The 18,785-nt window shown below is 36.8% G+C and overlaps 1 protein-coding gene across 1 annotated transcript; it reads right to left on the reverse strand.

Moving 5' to 3' along the window:
• Positions 1-6,307: 6,307 nt before the first annotated feature.
• On the reverse strand, positions 6,308-9,449 carry LOC18431441 (putative WRKY transcription factor 48). Its single transcript, XM_006841566.4, has 3 exons — positions 8,766-9,449; positions 8,428-8,571; positions 6,308-7,100 (listed from the first exon to the last, which is right to left on the reverse strand). The coding sequence occupies exons 1-3, from the start codon at positions 9,089-9,091 to the stop codon at positions 6,635-6,637; spliced, it is 936 nt and encodes a 311-aa protein (XP_006841629.2). The 5' UTR covers positions 9,092-9,449; the 3' UTR covers positions 6,308-6,634.
• Between the last annotated feature and the right edge of the window lie 9,336 nt (positions 9,450-18,785).

Genomic DNA, 18,785 nt, shown 5'->3' on the forward strand with positions numbered 1-18,785 from the left:
ATTGTGACAATAACTCCTAAAGCTTCATTTTAATACCCAAAAGATGTATGGGACTTTTCTTTTTCACAGTCAGTCATTTTATCCATGCATGCATAGGAAAGATTTCCCACATTCATAATTAGAAACGTGGAATGAATGTAATCCATCCGATGGCATGTGCCTGGACATGGCACATGCCCATAGTGCGCATGGGCAATTTGTAAGGCCACATGACTTGTCTCAATATTTTTGGGTGGGATGTTGAAGAGAGTTTCATTCTATGCACACATTTTTGTCACTCATAAATGCTTGATAGAACTCTAATCGTGGCGTGAACCACAATGAAAAGGAATTTGACTTGCAAACAAAATTATGAGGAGAGATAGAAAGTGTAGTGATCATGTGGTTGATTCTCTTTTTTCTTTAATGTTGATCATGTATTTTATTCTTATTTCCAGTAAATGAACATTTCAAAGTATTGATTCTAAATTTTGGAGGAGTGATTTCACATTTTACGAGTAAGGGCACATAACGGGGTAGAATGCACGTGAGGCTCGGCTCCTTCTGCTCTTTCTCCTACTTCCCACGCGAGGCATGGATGCAACTGCAGAGTTACGTGCATCGCATGGCAATATGTTGCAACTCGCATTTGGAAGCATGAGAGAGAGAGATTTGGAGGTGGTTATGTGACGACCTAAAACTTTTAGAAAAAAAATTAAATTAAATTAAAAAAATTAATAATAATAATAATAATATTAATGGTGTTAACATAAATAAATAATTAGTTATAGTGTGATGATCTATATAAGTATTATGGTCTTTAGGAACCATCACCACTTTTGTTAACTTTTCCTTTCCTTTAGTGGACGTGGGCTTTAAACACGTTTCATGTGTAATATAATTGTCACACCTCATGTATGAGGTGTAACTTAATAAAATAATATAATAAGGTAGCTTAAGAATTTAAATAGGGGAGGCGATGACTCCCACCCTAGAAAATTTTTGAGATATTTCTCTCTCTAGTCGAAACGCAGTGAGCTCTTTCTCTCTTTAGCCGAATTTTTATCGGAAGCTCCCTCTTAAATATTTTAGGTAAGTGACTTCATTATCTTGAAAAATAATCCGTTCTTTCCAAAAATGAAAAGAAATAATTACTTCTGCTTATTATCATGAATTTTATGGGCGATAAATTTTATGTGCAAGCGACCTCATTATTTTGAAAAATAATCTTTTTAATAAAATTGTGATATTTTATCTCTGTTAGAAATCTTAAATGTTGTAAATTTTTAGAAAAATAAATTTATTTATTTTTCTTGTCTATTGTTAAAAAAATTTAGATATCGTAAAATTATTAGAAATAAATATGATATTCCTGTTTTTAGTAAAATTGCGAGATTTCTTTCTACTGTTTTTGAATATTTAGACATTGTAAATTTCATGTTCAAATGACTGCCTTATTATTTGAAAATTGATAGTTTGCAATTGATTATAGCGTTGTCTGTGAAATGTTTATTTGCGAATTAACATCCCATAAATTGTGATAATTCCATATTCTTGAATTTCTATAAGAGTTTTCTTATACATATTAGATTGGCAATTATGCTAGAATGTCTTTACGAACTACTACCTTTCTAAATTTGAGCCCAAAATATTTGACTGGTTATTTTTGGACTGTTATTGAAAGTGACTGTTATTAATGGTTTCAGTGAAATTTATATTAATAATTTCAGTGATATGTTGAGTACATGATATTGCTGCTTTCGGATGTTTAAAGAGATTTAGAAATACTTTAAGTATGCAAGTGGACTCATCCGGTTCGCCGGTGAGGTATAAGTGGACCTATCTGGTACACCGGTAGGAATTAAATGGACTCATCCGGTATGCCGGTGAAGTATAAGTGGACCTGCAGGAATTAAGTGGACCTATCTGGGAAGTTGATAGGGATTAAGTGGACCCATCAGGACGCTGATGGGGTATATAGGTGACCTCCTTAGGACACCAGTAGGGTAATTTGTAAAATCTTTTGAATTATGCACTGCCGTTAAAATGTTATATGCATTTCAATTATTCGGATTATACTTAATTATGCATTTTTTAAAGTGAAACTGTTAATGCATTTCTGTCAATAGATCTCCTTTTTGAAAATATTGATATCTTTTAACCATGATTATTTTTAGGATTATGATGATCACTTACTGAGTAGCCAAACTCATCAAATTATAGTAAACATTTTTTCAGGATAGCTGCGATTTCATTTTGAGTGCTCGTCAGGATCAACTCTGGAAGATATTGTAGTTGTGGTTAAACTTTCTTTTGTTACTTTGTAAGAATTCGTCACTGTAAATTTGTCATATCAAGAGATGTATATATGTTTTGACTGTCACATCTAAGGAATATCAGTATTGTAAATCTTGGGGCGTGACAGGTTATGAAAAAGAATATTGTGTATGAATGTGAAAAAGAGAATGTAAAAGTGTTTCCATTTATCAAAAGAAGATCATATGATTCTTATAATGCAATTTTTAGGAATTGGGTTTGGGTATGAGTGGTTAGCAGTTACGTCCAGCAATAGTACATCTCATGTTCGATTCCTATCACTGAGCTACCCAGAAAAAAAATTAAAAAAAATAAACTTGTTTGGAGAGTGGCTATTACTCTTTGCTAATAAGCTTCTTCCGAGAATTTTCAAAAGCCTAGTTTTCTCTCACATGGGCCATGGGTTGAAGGCATCATGTAACCCTAAGTAGGGAATAAGGGTGGCATTGGACCCGGACCCAACCTGGGACTTGAGGGGTAGACCCGATTCAGGTCTAGGCATGGGTCCAAAAATCGGAACCGACGGGTCGGCCAAGTGCAAATTTTGGACCCGAACAATATTTGGGTCCCGGTCCAGTATTTTTCAAGTCCCAATATATAAAATATATCTAAATATACTTAAATACATAGATATTTTAATTTTTAGTTAGATTTGATCGGCACTGGATCCTAGTCCCACATCATATTTTCAGGTCTAGGCCCGGCCGGATCCGACTAGTTGCCACCCTTAGTAGGGAAGCACCGGAGAAATAAACCGCTTTTCACGGAAATGGGCAGTTAGGGTTACATTGAATTCTATTTCCTTGGAGCTCAAATGAAGAGAACGTTCCTGTAGTAACGTACGTGTGCTTGCTTCTATATGTCTACATTCGTTTATACAGTTGCATGTGTATGCACATGCATAGATACAGCAATGTACGTTGTTGTTCGTGAAATACACAAACGTGTGTGCATTTTTGTCCAAAAAATATTCATGTATGCATGCAAGATATGCATGGATGCACATAAAACCCTAAAACATCGTGTCATGGTTGCCTGTGTAAGAATTATGCCATGCCAAGAAGTGGAAGCTGTTGGGATTCCTCATATTTCACCGAATCCTATTAGGGTGAATGGCAAGTTCATCCTACTACTATTCCCTTATTATATTAGGAAAAAGTATAGATTGTCCCTCATTCTACTTTCTAGGCATTGCCCCCAACCCCTATATTTTTTTTATGATCATTGATCCCACCTTATGTATGCTTCGTAAATCACACCATAAACCCCAAAACTATTTATTTTTGTAATCACAACTCCCCTCCCAAAAAAATACAAGAAACAAATATCCCTAATAAATGCATATTTTTATGAAGAAAAAAAAAAAAAATCAATCCAGTATGTTAAACTGACTTTATTTTAAAAAATATGTCGGTCCGACACATTGTACAGAAACAACTTCATTTAAATATTGTATCGGGCCGACATATTGTGTTGGAACAACTTTATTTCCCACAATGTACCAGTCATGCATAATACTTCATTTTAAACAATGTGCTAGTCCATTGCGCAGGACCAACTTCATTTTTAAAAATAAAGTTAGTCTGGCATAAATTGTGCCAACGAGACACATTGTTTAAAATAAAGCCAATTTGACATACATTGTGTCGGACTGTCATCATTTTTTTAATAAACAACAGCGGGTGAGAGAAATGTATGTTATAAGGGGGCATTTTTGTCCTAAAAAATACTATTAGATTTGGAGAGCAATTGTAAAAATAAAGAATTTAGAGTTAGCGGTGTGGTTTAGTAGGGCCAAGGGATACCGTAATTTTCCCTGAGGCATTTGGAAAAGCATTTCATGCATATCAAGCATGTCTGGAGGAATGCACTCATTTAAAAACTCGCAGCGTACCCTACTTGTTTCCTTTTCCAATTTCTTCTTGCTACAAAGAAGGTGAGAGCAATAAGTATGAGAGAATTTCCAAGGCCTCATATGAATGGAAAGCATGCCAAGAAGAAAAATATTATGGTGAATGTTGGGGCAAGCATGGCACAATATTACTATTATACGCAAATGATAACGGTAATGAGAAGTTATTCTAGATAAAAGACACCTATACAATAAAGTTTGATACCGTATACTACTTGATCATTTACCTTGGTATAAGGAGGTCACAACCACTCATAGTTTCAGACGTGAAATCCGATAGCTTGAAGTATGCAGCAAAGTTTGAAATTTACCTTTTCCAAATTTGAATCCGGTTTATGGGACACTCTCAGCTGGCAATTTTATATCCATCAAGGCATAGTGAATCTTACGGTTATGTATCAAAGGTAAATAGTCTTATAATGTGCTTCTCCACAAAATATTTAGGGGTCTGTCCCTTTTTTATCGTCTCTCTACAAAAGATGCTGGGAAACGAACTGTTGTGAACGATGTTTCTTATCTTCATAGAGATGTGATGGATGCGTCAATCCTCTTCACTCTTTGGCCACTTCATAACAAAAAAACTTTAACATATTGCAAGAATCCTTCAAACACATGCATAAAGAGATAGTAAGAAACACACCAAAGCTAGTACCAAATGTAAACCTATCTAGAAAATATATATAAAACAAGCTTCACATGACAAGAAACGTTAGAAACCTCCTCTAGGATAAGCTTTATTTCTACTTCTAGCTTAAATCCCAATGAAAATTGATCAAGAGAAGTAGTGTAATCAAGTTTGTCAACAAAACAATGCTCTTTCTGGTAGGTATTAATTCTAACCAAAAATTCAAATGACTTCTCCTATGATATTCTCAAAGTACCACTAGGAATACTCAACTTTTCCGTAAAAATTGATGGCCTTTCTTTCCTTATCTTGAAGACATCAAGGAAAAAAGAGTTCCCCTACTCGAGAAAAAAGCCAACCTACAAATACACTAGGCCCATCCCCATCTATGTGATTGTGACAAGTTTAATGGCCTCCGACTATATATGAACTTGCAAAACAATAACCAAGTATTTTGTATTTGCAATATAGTCTAAACTTACTCAAAATGGAGTGTCATCACCTACTTGTATCCTAGGCCCATCCAAAAAGGAGTGTCATTGCTCAATAGCCACAAAATCACTAGTGTCTGCCCATATTTGCAAAACCTATAGCATGTATTTGCCATAAGTTATTGACCCATCCCCAAAGAAGTGTCAATGTTGAGTCATCCACACAATTGTGACAAATTCCATAAGACCTTGCCACCATATTTCAAACACCAATGACCCATGCAACACGATATTTAATAAATCCATCCTGCCAAGATATTTTTTAGGCTGTTCAGTGGGGATGAGATTTTTTTTACATACAGTAGAAATAGAACTTAAGAGTCAAGACGCCATATTATGGCGACCCACCACCCTAAATACCTATCCTTAAGCCCGTTCCTATCCTGTCAAGAGTTAAAAAGATTTAAGCTAGAACTCATATTTTTGTTACCCTAAGTAAAATATAAGAAGTTCCAAGAAATGATAGGCTCACACTCGCGTATGTAGTGCCCAACCAATTATTTATTGCACTTGTTTGAAAGCTTCCACTTTGCCATGATGGCCTTCAAAATCCACAAGACCCACAATGTTGATGTTTAACTGGTAATGTCCAAATCGGACACGTATTGATAATGAACAAGTAAAGGTCCAATGTAGGTTGCAAAAAAGGGAGTGGAAATCCTAGAATCCCTAATTGCACTACAACGAGAAGCATGCACATTCATTACTCTAGCTAGAGGACATCAAAGTGTATTACTCACTAAAGATAAAAGACAAACTAGTAAGCATTGAATTAGAAAAAGAAGAATTGCAACAATATATATGTCAAGATGCAAAAGCTGCATCCAATATGTCTAAAGAGAATGGAGAAAAACAAAGAGAAAATGTAAAGATTAAAGATAAAAAGAGTAAAACCAAAGGGTTCAAACACTAAATAACTGAATTCAACAAGGAGAACACCTCGAAGATTGATTTTGTAGACGATTAGGCAGGGAAAGGCATGGATTTGTTCTCGAAGTCAAAAGTAATCCACCATTAAATTAGTACTGTCAAGAGAAAATTGCGAAGCCGAGGATCCGATACATACCCAATAGGCTATGTTACATGGGTACATGTAGAGTGCCTGTTCCAAGAAGAAAGAAAAGAGAAAAGAAAGATATAACATAGCCCAAAAAAACCATTCACCCTATGTGCTCAAAGAAAGAAAGAGAGAGCTATAGCATAGCTCAGTAAAAAAGATAGAAAAGAAAGAAAGCTATAACTTTGCTCAAAAAGCTATATAACATATGTGCTGAGAAAAGGGCAACTACCCTACAATAGCCTCGAAAGCCCTCATGTATCTTTCCTCATGTCAGAGGGCACAATATCCTGCAACAGTCCGTGGTCCCTCAACTGGGCCTGTATGTTCTGCGTGGTAGTGGTACCAGAGATGGTAGGATTGCAAAAGCGGCTCAAAATGTTAGGAAAAGGAGATGGAAAAGGGAGAGAAGAGAAGGCCTGGTTCATATAGATGCTAGAGTGAGAAGCTGAAGTATTATTAGGATCTTGAGAGGCTCGTTGCACCATCATTTGCATCGGAAATGCCCCGTAACCGGACTCCAGGGTTGCAGCCATAGACATAGACGATGAAGAGGAAGATCCAGAAGAGGACGGGGCTCCACCTCCTCCACGCAGAGATGCGGGGCTCTGGTGCGTATGCTGGCCCTCGTAGGTCGTGATCACGGTCGATGGGTCCTCGAACGATCGCTCCACCCGCTTCTTCACCCCACATTTCGGGCTAGTGCACCTGTAGTAGCTCCTGTAGGAAAAACAAATAAACTTTATCTTAGTTGAGGAAAACATTTCCAAATTGTTTAATTAGTCTAAATAATAAATGCATATACATTGGCATGTGCAGCATGAAGGATGCCCTAAAACCTTTTTGGTGAATATAATCAAATCATGGATCTTAACCTTACTATTTTTAACTATTTAGCCATTTAAGATAAGGTTAGGCAAGACCATATCACTATGATCCCAATACTGGTAGGCTGTACCATCAATCTACTGTACAAGAAAAGCCCATTAATTACAATTAGTAACATTGGTGGACTGTACCATCAAACCCGTAGTTATAATATATAACAATTTATAACTAAACAAATAGCAACCGTTAATCAAAAGAATGTAGGATAGCAAGGTTTTACATTACCTCACGTATCCATAAGTTCAAATGTGTTATAAAAAAGACCTTATTCTTATGCGCGTTATAATGCATGAGAAAGAGAGAGCCACAAAACAAAAAGAGACGTCCTAAAATGAATTGTTAAGAGTCTAAACCTGATCTCCATTTGATAATCTTACTCAATTTTCATATTCAGAGATCTCCGAAACTCGAATCAATGATTGATAATGTGAGCGAACACAAATTTTGCAGAATTAACATTAAGGGGTATGATTGGGATCGGCTTAATATCCATTATCAGTGACAGAAAACTCAGTTCCAAATGGGACACCGATATAATTCACAAGTGGTTCCTGAGAAAACCCTAAGATCCATGACGAATTGGAGCTCGAATCAATACCCAAAACCATAGGTCTGTATCGTAATACGAAACTAATCTGATGGAGATTGATGGGATTGCATGATAATTCTCAAACACAAAATTAAGAGAGTGAAATTAGAAAGACAAAAGTCTAGATTAACACAAACCCAAAACTCAGTCCTGATAATGCAAACCCTTGGCTCTAATTATAGCCCACTGTTTTGGAAAAATAACCAGAAAAAACCCATGTTAATGAGATTAAAAGGGTCTAGATACTATGCATGAACTGAAAAGAATAATCAGTGTTTTTCTAATACCAAAACAATAAAGAATCCCAGTTTAAGATAAGGTTTTTGAACCACCAATATAGAAGAATCGGAACGCATGACCAGGAAAAGTAATATTAAATTACAAAATTTGTGGACTAAGGATATTTGATCGAACAAAAACAATAAAAACCCACAAATAATATCGGTCAAGCATGCAGCATAACATCACCATATTCAAATGGAAAAAACCCCAAAATTCAAAAAGCAAAAGAATCCAAAGTTTTTCATGAAATGATAGACAGTTTCCTTGTCTTAGGGTTTAAAGTCAGACCTTGGATAAGGGCTATTCTTCACTGCCTTCTGGCCATATTTTCTCCATCTGTAGCCATCTTCCAAGTGATCCACTTCACTCTTTGTCATGAAAGCAACCCTTGGTTCTCTCTGCCTCTTTTGAGTCTTCTTCTTCGGCTTCGAGCTGAAATTCACCCGGAAAATTCATCACAAAGAACCCACAAATACAAAAACCCAAATGTTATTCACAACAAAAACAAAAAGCCAACTGTTACTTATACCACTTAAACACTACTTTCATCCAGGGAAATCACAAAATGTTCATAATAAATAACCACAGAGAAGTGAACATAACAATGATAATAATCACGCGCTTACACTTTCTTAACCTTCTCTTGCTCGTCCTTGATATTTCGTGATGCACCATCATCTTCATTTGCCTCAGTCGAAGAAGAAGAGATCGAGGAGTTGGGGGTCGCAGGGAGGTTACTATTTTCAGGTGGGTCACCGGAATTTAGAGAAGGGATTGGAAATTCCGGCAGCAAAGGGGGTGCAAAGTCCATGAAAGGAGAGGAAAAGTCGTGTATTCCCAATAGCTCAGTGAAGGTTGAGCTTTCAAAGTCTCCTCCAAATGCAGATTCCGACAAAACAGTCGCCGGGTTTCGGCGATTTCCGGCGAGTGGATTGGCTTCTTCTTCTTCCATGGCTGGGAGGGTGAGAAATGGAGAGAGAGAGAGAGAGAGAGAGGCCTATGGGTGCAAAAAAAGGACTGCTCAATTTCTTATTCTTTGCCTTTTTTAAAAAAAAATTATTTTTCTTTTTTGAAAACTGATGATATGTAGGCAGGTTTCCCCATCCTGTATTAAGTAATCAAACCCGGAAAACAGGTTTCCCAATAAAATTAGATTGGATAGTTAGTATTATCACCCATGTTTAGGTGGTGGCATCAACAATGATGGGTGGATTGTCAAACGTTTCGGTGGGCCAAGTGGCCTTCTTTTCGTCATTTTAAATTTGACTGAGGAAACCTGAGATCCACCGACTTTGACCTGGAAGGCCCGGTCAACTGTACGGGGCCTGATGTGTTGCACCGGCATTCGGCGGTGGATAGTACGGATGGTGGGACCACGGTTTGAGTTCAAAAACATGCGTTGCCGGCATTCAATGCGTCGGCCGCTTCCCCGCCTTATCTCTCTCTAAAACCCTCCTGCTTCCTTTCATACCGAGCTTTGACCCGCCTTTCGCACGTGAGCATAACAGAGGCACGTGTGAATGAGGGTGGGAGTATTGGCACGTGTGAAAAGGGTTTGGGGGAGAGAGGTGAGAGGAGGTGGCGTACAAAAGTTGCAGCACCGCCCTTGTAACGTGGGCGCCGGAAGGGAGACACGCATGAAATTCACGCGCTTTCTCCCTCTATCGTATTTACATGCACACGTGCAAGTTTATTTGGCTTCTTTTTCTCTCTCCTTTTCACACGCACAACTACTGTTTATTTGCCTTCTTTTTCTCTCTCCTTTTCACACGCACGAAAACTATTGCCTTTTCTCTTTCTCTCTCTTCAATGCGATTTCGCCCTTTACTCTCTCACGCGTAAAAGTTTGTGCCTTTTGTCTCTTCCTTCTACCCTTTGTCTCTCTCCCTACCCTAACATACATGCACATGCACATCTCCTCTCTCTCTCTCTCTACCCTACCATTAGAGATATCCAGGAGAAGCTACTAGGACAGTTACCAAACTGGAAAGTTTTATCATTTTGAGAACTTTAAATTTTGCCCCATGATTTTTTTGGAGATATATATTGTTGTGCATGAGAGAGAGGGCGATTTATTTAAATATGATGTAAATATACAAATGAAAGACTCGTTTATTTGAATGTACTTTTTGTTTTTTAACAATTTTATTTGAATGAACTTGAGAGGGAATATTGAATATCAGTAATTTACGTGCTTCACATCATCTTTAAGCGGAGGAATACATACATAGAGAGAGAGAAAGCAAAGAGGAACGTATCAGAAGAGGGAAAAAAAAAAAAAACTAAGAGGCAAAACTTGGGCCACTAGGAGAGAGCGGAAGGGTTCTTAAAAGCGAAATTTGGGTCTCAGAGAGAGAAAATAGGAAGAAAAACTTTGAAAAGGGAAAGATGGGGTTTGAGGGAGAGAGAGAGAGAAGAGAGTTGAAAGGGAGGGATTAGGCCTCATTCACTTCCTGAATCAGGGAAAGAGGAATAAAAATATTCCGAAGTTGCAACGACAATTGGCATTACTAACTCCCAAATCAAAGGAGAGAGAGAGAGGGGCAACGGGTGATTGTTAACGAGAGAGAGATTCGACAGGAGTAAGGGGCAAGGGGTGAAAGTTGAAGAGAGAGTGTGGGAGGAGTTTTGTAAAAAAAATGGCAGTAGGGGAGTTTAGAAAATAATCGGTAGGAAGAAAGAAATTGATGGGATGAGGTGCAAGCATCCGAGCAATGTTCGTAAAATCGAATCGGAACAGTTAACTGGACATGGACTCAGAAGCTTCAACTAGACGATTCAACTATGCAAATCCACGGCGGTTAAAAAAGTGTTAAAAAAATATAAAAAATTAAAAATATAATAAAATATGAATGATTATACAAAGGGTGCAGTTGACATACGGATAAAATGTTTTTAGGATTATCTCAAAATCTATTTTTATATCTAATTATAACATTTGAAATTTAAAAATGGTTAGATAGATCTATAAACATATGAAAATCTTGAAAATAGACGGTGTAGATACTATGTTGTAAAATACACTATTTTTTAGACTTAAGATATTTTAATTTTTCATGTCGTACGTCTCGATGTCAAGATGATCAATCAAAAGGTTTTTCACCATTAAAATTACTTTTTCCGATGGATTTTTGATGTGCATATGTAGTTCTATATTATAAGGTTGCAACTTTATATAAACTTTTTTCTTATATAAAACAAATTTAAATTAAGTTCAAAATTAATAAAAAAATATATTTTAAAGATTTGTGTCAAGAAGTATTTTTGAAAAAAAATTTAAATGATAAAATATAAAAATAAATATTAAATGACCAATATATTTTCTAATCTTTGTGATAGTAATAAAAAATATTAAATAATGCATTGCAAAAAAGAGTTTATTTTTAAAATTTTATATAGTTTATTTTAAATACCTGATCGATCACCAAACCAGCCAAAATCAAAACCAGCTAGCTACTATCGAGTTTTGATTTAAAGAGAAAATAAGCGATTAGACTGTCCGACGAGAGAGAGCTACGAGGAGCGAAGGGAGCTTGGCACGTGTGCGGGCCGGTATAGCACGGGCGACCGATCTCCTGACAAGCGGATCACATGCTGACACGGAATCCGCGTCATCATCGCTTCCTCCTCTCTCTCTAACCAGCAACATGTAGGAAGAAACGAAGCGTCAAAAACCTCCTTTTCTTTATTCTTCTCCAGAAAACGACGCCCCGTAATACGCGGAGAGCGTCGGGGGCGTCACGGCCTTGACGCCCCCACTGATCACTCGTTTTCGGGCATTGCACAGACCGCCACGCGTCACCATCTTACCCTTCATTTCCCTCATCCCACGCTCTATTTTCACACGCTCTAGAGCCGGCTCATTCGGCTCGGCTTCGAGAATATCCCATGCTTGCTTGTGACATACGCCTACAGGATCCGGTTTTGAACTTATTTTATTTAACTCCCTTATTTAAAATATTAATTAATTACTTTCAGTTTTATTTTTTAAAAAAATAAAACAAAATTTGTTTTTGAAAAGCAGATATTGTTGACTACGTTGCTTCTTGGATAAGTTTATAGATAGAGACAAAAATATTTATTTATATTGACAAATTCAGCTTTATGAGAGGGCGAAGAATTCCATTCCCGTTCAAAGTCAAGACCCTCAGTCCCCTTCTCTACTTATAATAAAATAATATGTGGATCTCCTTAATTTTTATTGTCTTTCATTGTATAATGGGACTTATGTCTTAAGCTAGGTTATGTCTAATGTCATTTTGTTCCTTGTTTAGGAATACTAGGTAGGAGGAATCTTTGATATATAGGTTAAGATAGGTAATATAGCGAAATTTTATGTTTTTTCATTGATTGTTACTAATATTAGTATTTTTAGATATACACATTATTGATTTCAATTTTAATTATTTGTATTAATATTAGAGTTTTAAGTAATTTTTGTTCATAAATTTTTTGAAAATTATTTTGTTAGCTTTTAAGAAGTACGAGTTGGTTCAAGCGGAAGACCATAAACAGGCAAAAAATAAACACAAAAAGACAGTTGAAAGAAACAAAAAAATATATAAAAATTTATAGCCTCACTAAAAGTACGAAACTTGATATTTAGACGACCCCAAATAGTAAAAAAAAAGCTATGAGTTGATGATGATGGTTTGGTTTGGTCTACTTTTATCCCAACCAACTTAGGTTTTCAACAAGATTTTTAGGATTTTGAGTATTATTAAGAACCCTAAACTTGCACTGGGTTGAGAAGTGTACTGACTTTTGTATTGTTAGCCTACGAAGTTGAAATGTTGACCAGCTTAGGGTTAGGTGCTCTAACTCTAGATTCTTGGCTACTTTTTTAATATATTGTACGATTTTTTTGTGCTTTATTTAATTAATTCACCGGGCCGCAATAATGGGTTGATGAATCATGTAATCTAGAAGGAATAATTGTTCTAACAAACAATCAAACACATAGTAGAAGTCATAGGAGGGAGATGGGGAAGAAGTCTTCTATGAAGCTTGTGGCCCAACTATTTTTTGAGTGATTCCTTTTTCATTTTCTTTACATGACATGGAGTATACTATATTAAATACCAAGATAGGAAATAAATAAATAAAAAAGAGCACAAATGGAAATGAAATTGAACTCTCGAAGAAAATCGACGTAGCACACATATTTATATATTCATTGTCATCATCATCAAAGTCTTTCCATTTTATATATTGCATTAAGCCGTATTTGTTTTTGAAAGAAATCCCTGATGGAGACATTGCATGAATTTTGATGATATCAGTGAAATTTCCATGTTCTTTTACAGTGCAATGATGCATCATCTCTTCACTTCTGTTTTCTATTTGATTTTTGTCTTTGCCTACGCATAAAATTTAACCTTTTCTTCTTTTTTTACTCTCTTTATCGATTGTGATGTTACATTGGAATATAGAGATCCGAATGCCCATTCAAAGCATATATGCATCACGTTCAAGCCTGAAAAACCTTCTAGAAACTCTACAAATGAAAACCAAATAGTTTATTTGTGAATTCAAATCAAAAGATGAAGATTTATTCATAGTTTAATATAAGAGAGAAGGGGGGGGGGGGGGGGGGGGGGGGTTGGGGTTTATGAGACCTGTGGTGAACAGGTTTAGACCGTTCATGAGTGACAAGGCTTAAGTCAAGGTGGGCACTTGATCAAAGTCAAAGTCAATAGGCTGAAACCCAAGTGTGAAAAGAAGGTTGAAGTCAATTTGCAAACAGCTTTATTAATGAATAGGACAAACCCACCCTCGTAAGATGAACTCTTTTGGCATTTATAGATTACAATATTCATAATGCCCTTCCAATTAGATGCACAAACCCTAAAGTATAAGTTCTTTGATTGGAGATGGATCCAAGGACGTGCTAACCAATCTCCCTCTCTCTCTCTCTCTAACTACTCTCTCTCTTTCTCTTTCTCTGTCTCCCATATCTATCATTTATTGATCACAAAGAGAAAACACACACATCATAGAAACCCTGAAATTGAAATGAGGGAGAGGGAGAGGGAGAGGGAGAGGGTAGAGTTATGTCGTTTTCAATATGGGCAGGAGCAGTTGTGTCTTTTCCCTACAGTCAGGCCATTTTTAAATATTGTTGAAACTGGTTTGGTCCATTTTTATAAGGTAAATGTCTATCATGTACCCCACATTATGTGACTCACTTCCCCATTCTTATGCTCTAAAGTATATATAATTAAGACACTCATAAGTGGGAGGGCTGATGAAAAACCATCTTTGGCTTAGATGGGTAAAGAAAACTGAAAAGTGAAAAAGCAAATCAACGAATGCAAGCAAAAAAACGGATGCGCATTAGCACAACAGCTTTTGCACTAGTTGTTGCATGTTGCAAGATGTCAGATGAGCACTCATTGATTTGTGACCTTGAAAAGTGCGATGGGCGAAAAATATCTTTTTGCTCCTTATGTATGAGCCATGTAATGGTCAATTGTACACTTGGTGACTAGCCGCATAATACATGGATGTGTGGTTGCTATGTGCCTTGGTTCAAAGTTCAAAGTTCAAACAACCACACTAGGGCTCATGGGGCTGAGGATTTCTCCAATCCTTATCATACGTGGTCTTGATTTCTGGGGAGGGAAAGTATAAATGATCCATATGGTCATATTAACATCATGACCACTAGGTTGTCACCATCTCATAGATAGGTTGGATGGTGATGGAAGGAGAGAGTCTCACCAAAAGATTCATTAATTCTTTGGTACATCCCTCTCTCCATCACCATTCAACTCATCGGTTGGACTGTGATAGTCCACATGGTCATGTTGTTATCATTCATGTTGTTCATATTATAGTATCCCTTGGGAAAGTGCACAATACGAGTTTTGGAGGACACCAATTGGAGTAATCTGAGTATTGAGTGAGCATCTCCGGATCTTCAAAAGAACTTAGTGATCTGGACCAATCAGATTCAGGATTCAACGGCCCAAGTGGGACCCACCCTGCTTGTTTTTGTTCTTTTGACCACCACATATGATGTGATGTTTAAACATAGCCAAAAGATTATAAGTTGCCATTGGATAAAGTCATATTAGATGCCCTAATCTCAGGTAAAACCCTACTAGAAATATCTTTAGGACCCAATATGCCAAGGACTTTAGCAGGGTAAAGAGTTCTAAGATTGAACAGAGATGGTCCGACTTTCGGAAGACTCGGATTTAACTGTTCAATGATTGGAATCCAATTTGCTTTTATGAAAATACTCATCCAATAATTCTAAAGTGGATTGCGAAATTTTATATTGAGTAAGTTCTCCAAGCCTTTTGCTCAATGAAGCGGATGCTCAATGTGCCATACCGATATATGCACACTATATGTGTTCTTCGGCTTGGCATTAGCATAAATAAAATCTTTTTCCATTTAATAGATATTTTTTTTGTAGAAAGCAATATCGTTTATGCTAGACCTACTTTAGTTGGATCATGAGAGATACTTTTTTAGTTGCTGAGTAACTTAGGCCTAATTTGTTGTATTTAATTTCGCACTTGATATCCTTGGGGTAATCTCACCATAATCTCCCTTTTTTTTTTTTGGACTGAAGGTACTACAGTTTACTAAAACTCAATAAAAGTACAAGCAAAGAAAAAACAGGAACACCAAATTACAACTCATCTTAGCATACCCCCTGTTTGGCAAGAGCATCAGTCCCCTCGTTAAGCTTCCGGTATATATGCGAAAAGGGCACATCCACTCTCATACAAATATCTTGTATCTCAAACATCAACACCCTTATATTCCAAGGAATTTTTCTGCTCATTTTTGCACCATCACCACATTACCTATCCTCAATAATATTCAACCCTAAATGCATAACATGAGCTAAGGTAGCCAAGACAATCCCCAAACCATTCTGATCACTCGTATTACCCTCATCAAACTCATTAACTTCCTTATCAAAAGATTTGTCATATAGAAAATTGACATCTAATACACATGAAGATTGGATAATATCGATTTAAGCGATGCTATTCTCCCTCCTAGAGAATGGAATTTCGCCTTCCAATGATCAAGTTTGACATGATTTTGCACATCTTATCATTCGGGGAAAAAAGAAAAAAAAGAACAGAGATTTATTCAGTCTAAACTCCATAATCTGGTATTTGTAGTTAATTTTAGGAGCTATTTTTCTGTGAAGTACCAATAGCATTATTATTGAATTTGTATGAGGTGTAGATTGATAACACATTTGAGGTTACATCTCAACAAGTCCTGTTATTAATAAAACCGGCAGGTTTAGTGGGTTTCTACATCATGGCAAACCTACCTTTGAATGTCAAAGAAGAAAGGGAGAAAAAGAGAGAGAAAAATGTAAGATATGTTATTTGGAGTCTATTTTTCGTAGCTAGTAAGTTTTGGATCAACTTTTTGGACCAGGATTCTTTTCACGCAAAAAAGTAAGATTCGATTAACTAAATTTGACAAATAGAATGGAAATAATATGTAGTCCGTGCCCTTTGTTCCTCCAAAAAGGAAATTTCGTCTCCTCACGTTTCCATCTCAAAGTTATTCCTTTCTTTTACAACTTTAGAAGCCTTTTCAGGGCAACTTGTGGAGCCTCTTGTCCTCCTTATACAGACTAAAGTGCATCCATCTGTCTCACATGCTCATGCTCGCACTCGCACTTGCACCCATATCAAGCTCATCAACTCCCAAATATTAGAAATAATGAGGAAGGGCTCCCATCACTTTTTGGTTAAAATCAGGCCAATATTTCTCATGGAAGGGTAGCCAGATGGAGTGACCCAGGCCACAACAGAAAAATCCCCACCCACTAAATTTGGACCGAGGGCTGGGCCCGGGCTTGAAATCTGGGCCTATTTTGCAGGCTAGGTTCGGCCCGCTAGGGTCATGAAGCAACCTTTGTTTTTTTTCTTTTGTTCAATCTATAAGATCCTTGCAGGATCAAAACATTCCAATTAACATAACGGGTTACCTTCTCAAAATATATTTTTTAAAAAATATCTAAATTGCTCGTATCGATGGTTGGGAACCCAAATAAGCAGGGGTACTTTAATAGTTTTATTTAAAACGCCTCAACCAAATGACAATAGTACCTATTCATTCTCTATAAAATTATTGAAATGCCCATACTTGATTAAGATTCTCAATTTAACGAAGGGCAATTCAAGTATCTTTTTTGTAGGTATGAGAGTTAAATAAAATTTAAAATAATCATTCTAATATTAATTGGGATTTTTTTTTACCCCTTAATGTTTGTGAGGGATTTTGACGCCTATTTTGCCCTTCTCTACTAGTAGGGCTAGACTGGGCCACCAGGCCAAATAGTAGGGCCTTCCAGGTCCAGGCTGCCTCTACGGTCTGGGCTTGGGCTTATCCTCCCCCAGCTCAGGCCTAGGCAATCACTACCCTTATAATAGATATGTGTGGGAAATGGGTCAAGTCAACTTGTGGACCGAGCAAGTCATCCCAACATGGTCCGGTTTTGAACCAAGACAATGGACCCAATGGATCAGGTTGGAGTTACTTGACCTAGACCCAACCTGGGTCCGGTCTTGATCCAATTAGGACCCTATCGGGTCAGGTCGGATCCAAGTAAGCCAATCCAACCCAGCCTATACCGACCCGGCCCAATATTTATAAGTACAAAAGTACATATAAATCTATAATAACATGTATTATAACATACATAACATATATTTTGATATTCTTTTATTTTTAGACCCGAATCCAACCTGGCTTAATTAATTAGGCCCAGATCCAATTGACTTGGAGCCAACCTAGGTCTGAGTCCAACACAAACATAGCTGAGTTGGATACTGGTCCAGGTCAACCAGGAACCGACCAGACCCACTCCCAGCCCTAATAAGAGAGTGCATTAATCTCTTCCATCCAGCCATCCCCAATCAAGCGTAGGAAATATTTTAGCGTAGCAAAACTCATCAACGCATTAAAGTTTAACGAATTTCTTGGAAGTCCCCCTCCCGTGCCTAACCAAGGTCAATTGATGTATGGTAAAGACTCGCATTCACGTGTATTTTCGAGAAGCTATTTACCTTTTGTATAGGGTGCTCACAATTAATTTTGATCATTGGATGGCTGTATTTATTTTATTGATCAAGCTCAAAGTTCGAAAAAAGGTTTTTCGAATTTTGTGATATACCCAAGCTATCAAACTTCACGTCAGATGGTTATAAGTAATTGTAACCTCCCTGTACCAAAGGTAAATGGTCTAATTGTATACAATCCAAAAAGTTTATATAAGGCCTCTACGCACTACGTCCTATACTCAATTTCTACCAAAGGTAGGTGCCCCCTCCCTATTGACTCACCTAAAAAAGACAAATTTTTTTTTGATAAGGTGCATTCAAAAAAATCCACTAGTGAAGGTTTTCCTATGCTGTAGAACCTTCAAATCGATCACCTCAACCTCAAGATTCATAGATATGAAAAAAAAAAAAAGTTTTTAGTTCTAAAGATAGTTCATCTTCTAACACATTACCTGAACTGTCTATTTTCAAGATTTTTAAGTGTTCATAGATTTGTTTGATGGTCACCATTTCTAGAACTTTAAATTTCATAATTGGGGGTAGCAATAAAATTTCATATCATTACAAGACTTTGCAGGGCCGAAATTATATTTT

Source organism: Amborella trichopoda, chromosome 2 (genome assembly GCF_054954075.1).
Source record: "Amborella trichopoda isolate Santa Cruz 75 chromosome 2, AtrichopodaSantaCruz75HAP2 v2.0, whole genome shotgun sequence".
In the NCBI taxonomy this organism is placed as follows: domain Eukaryota; kingdom Viridiplantae; phylum Streptophyta; class Magnoliopsida; order Amborellales; family Amborellaceae; genus Amborella; species Amborella trichopoda.

Coding starts and splice junctions, on each gene's coding strand:
- LOC18431441 (XM_006841566.4), bottom strand. CDS start 9,091: ATGGAAGAAGAAGAAGCCAATCCACTCGCCGGAAATCGCCGAAACCCG. Junction 8,572..8,765: donor CAAGAGAAGGTTAAGAAAGT/GTAAGCGCGTGA, acceptor GGTGAATTTCAG/CTCGAAGCCGAAGAAGAAGA. Junction 7,101..8,427: donor AAGAATAGCCCTTATCCAAG/GTCTGACTTTAA, acceptor TTTTTCCTACAG/GAGCTACTACAGGTGCACTA.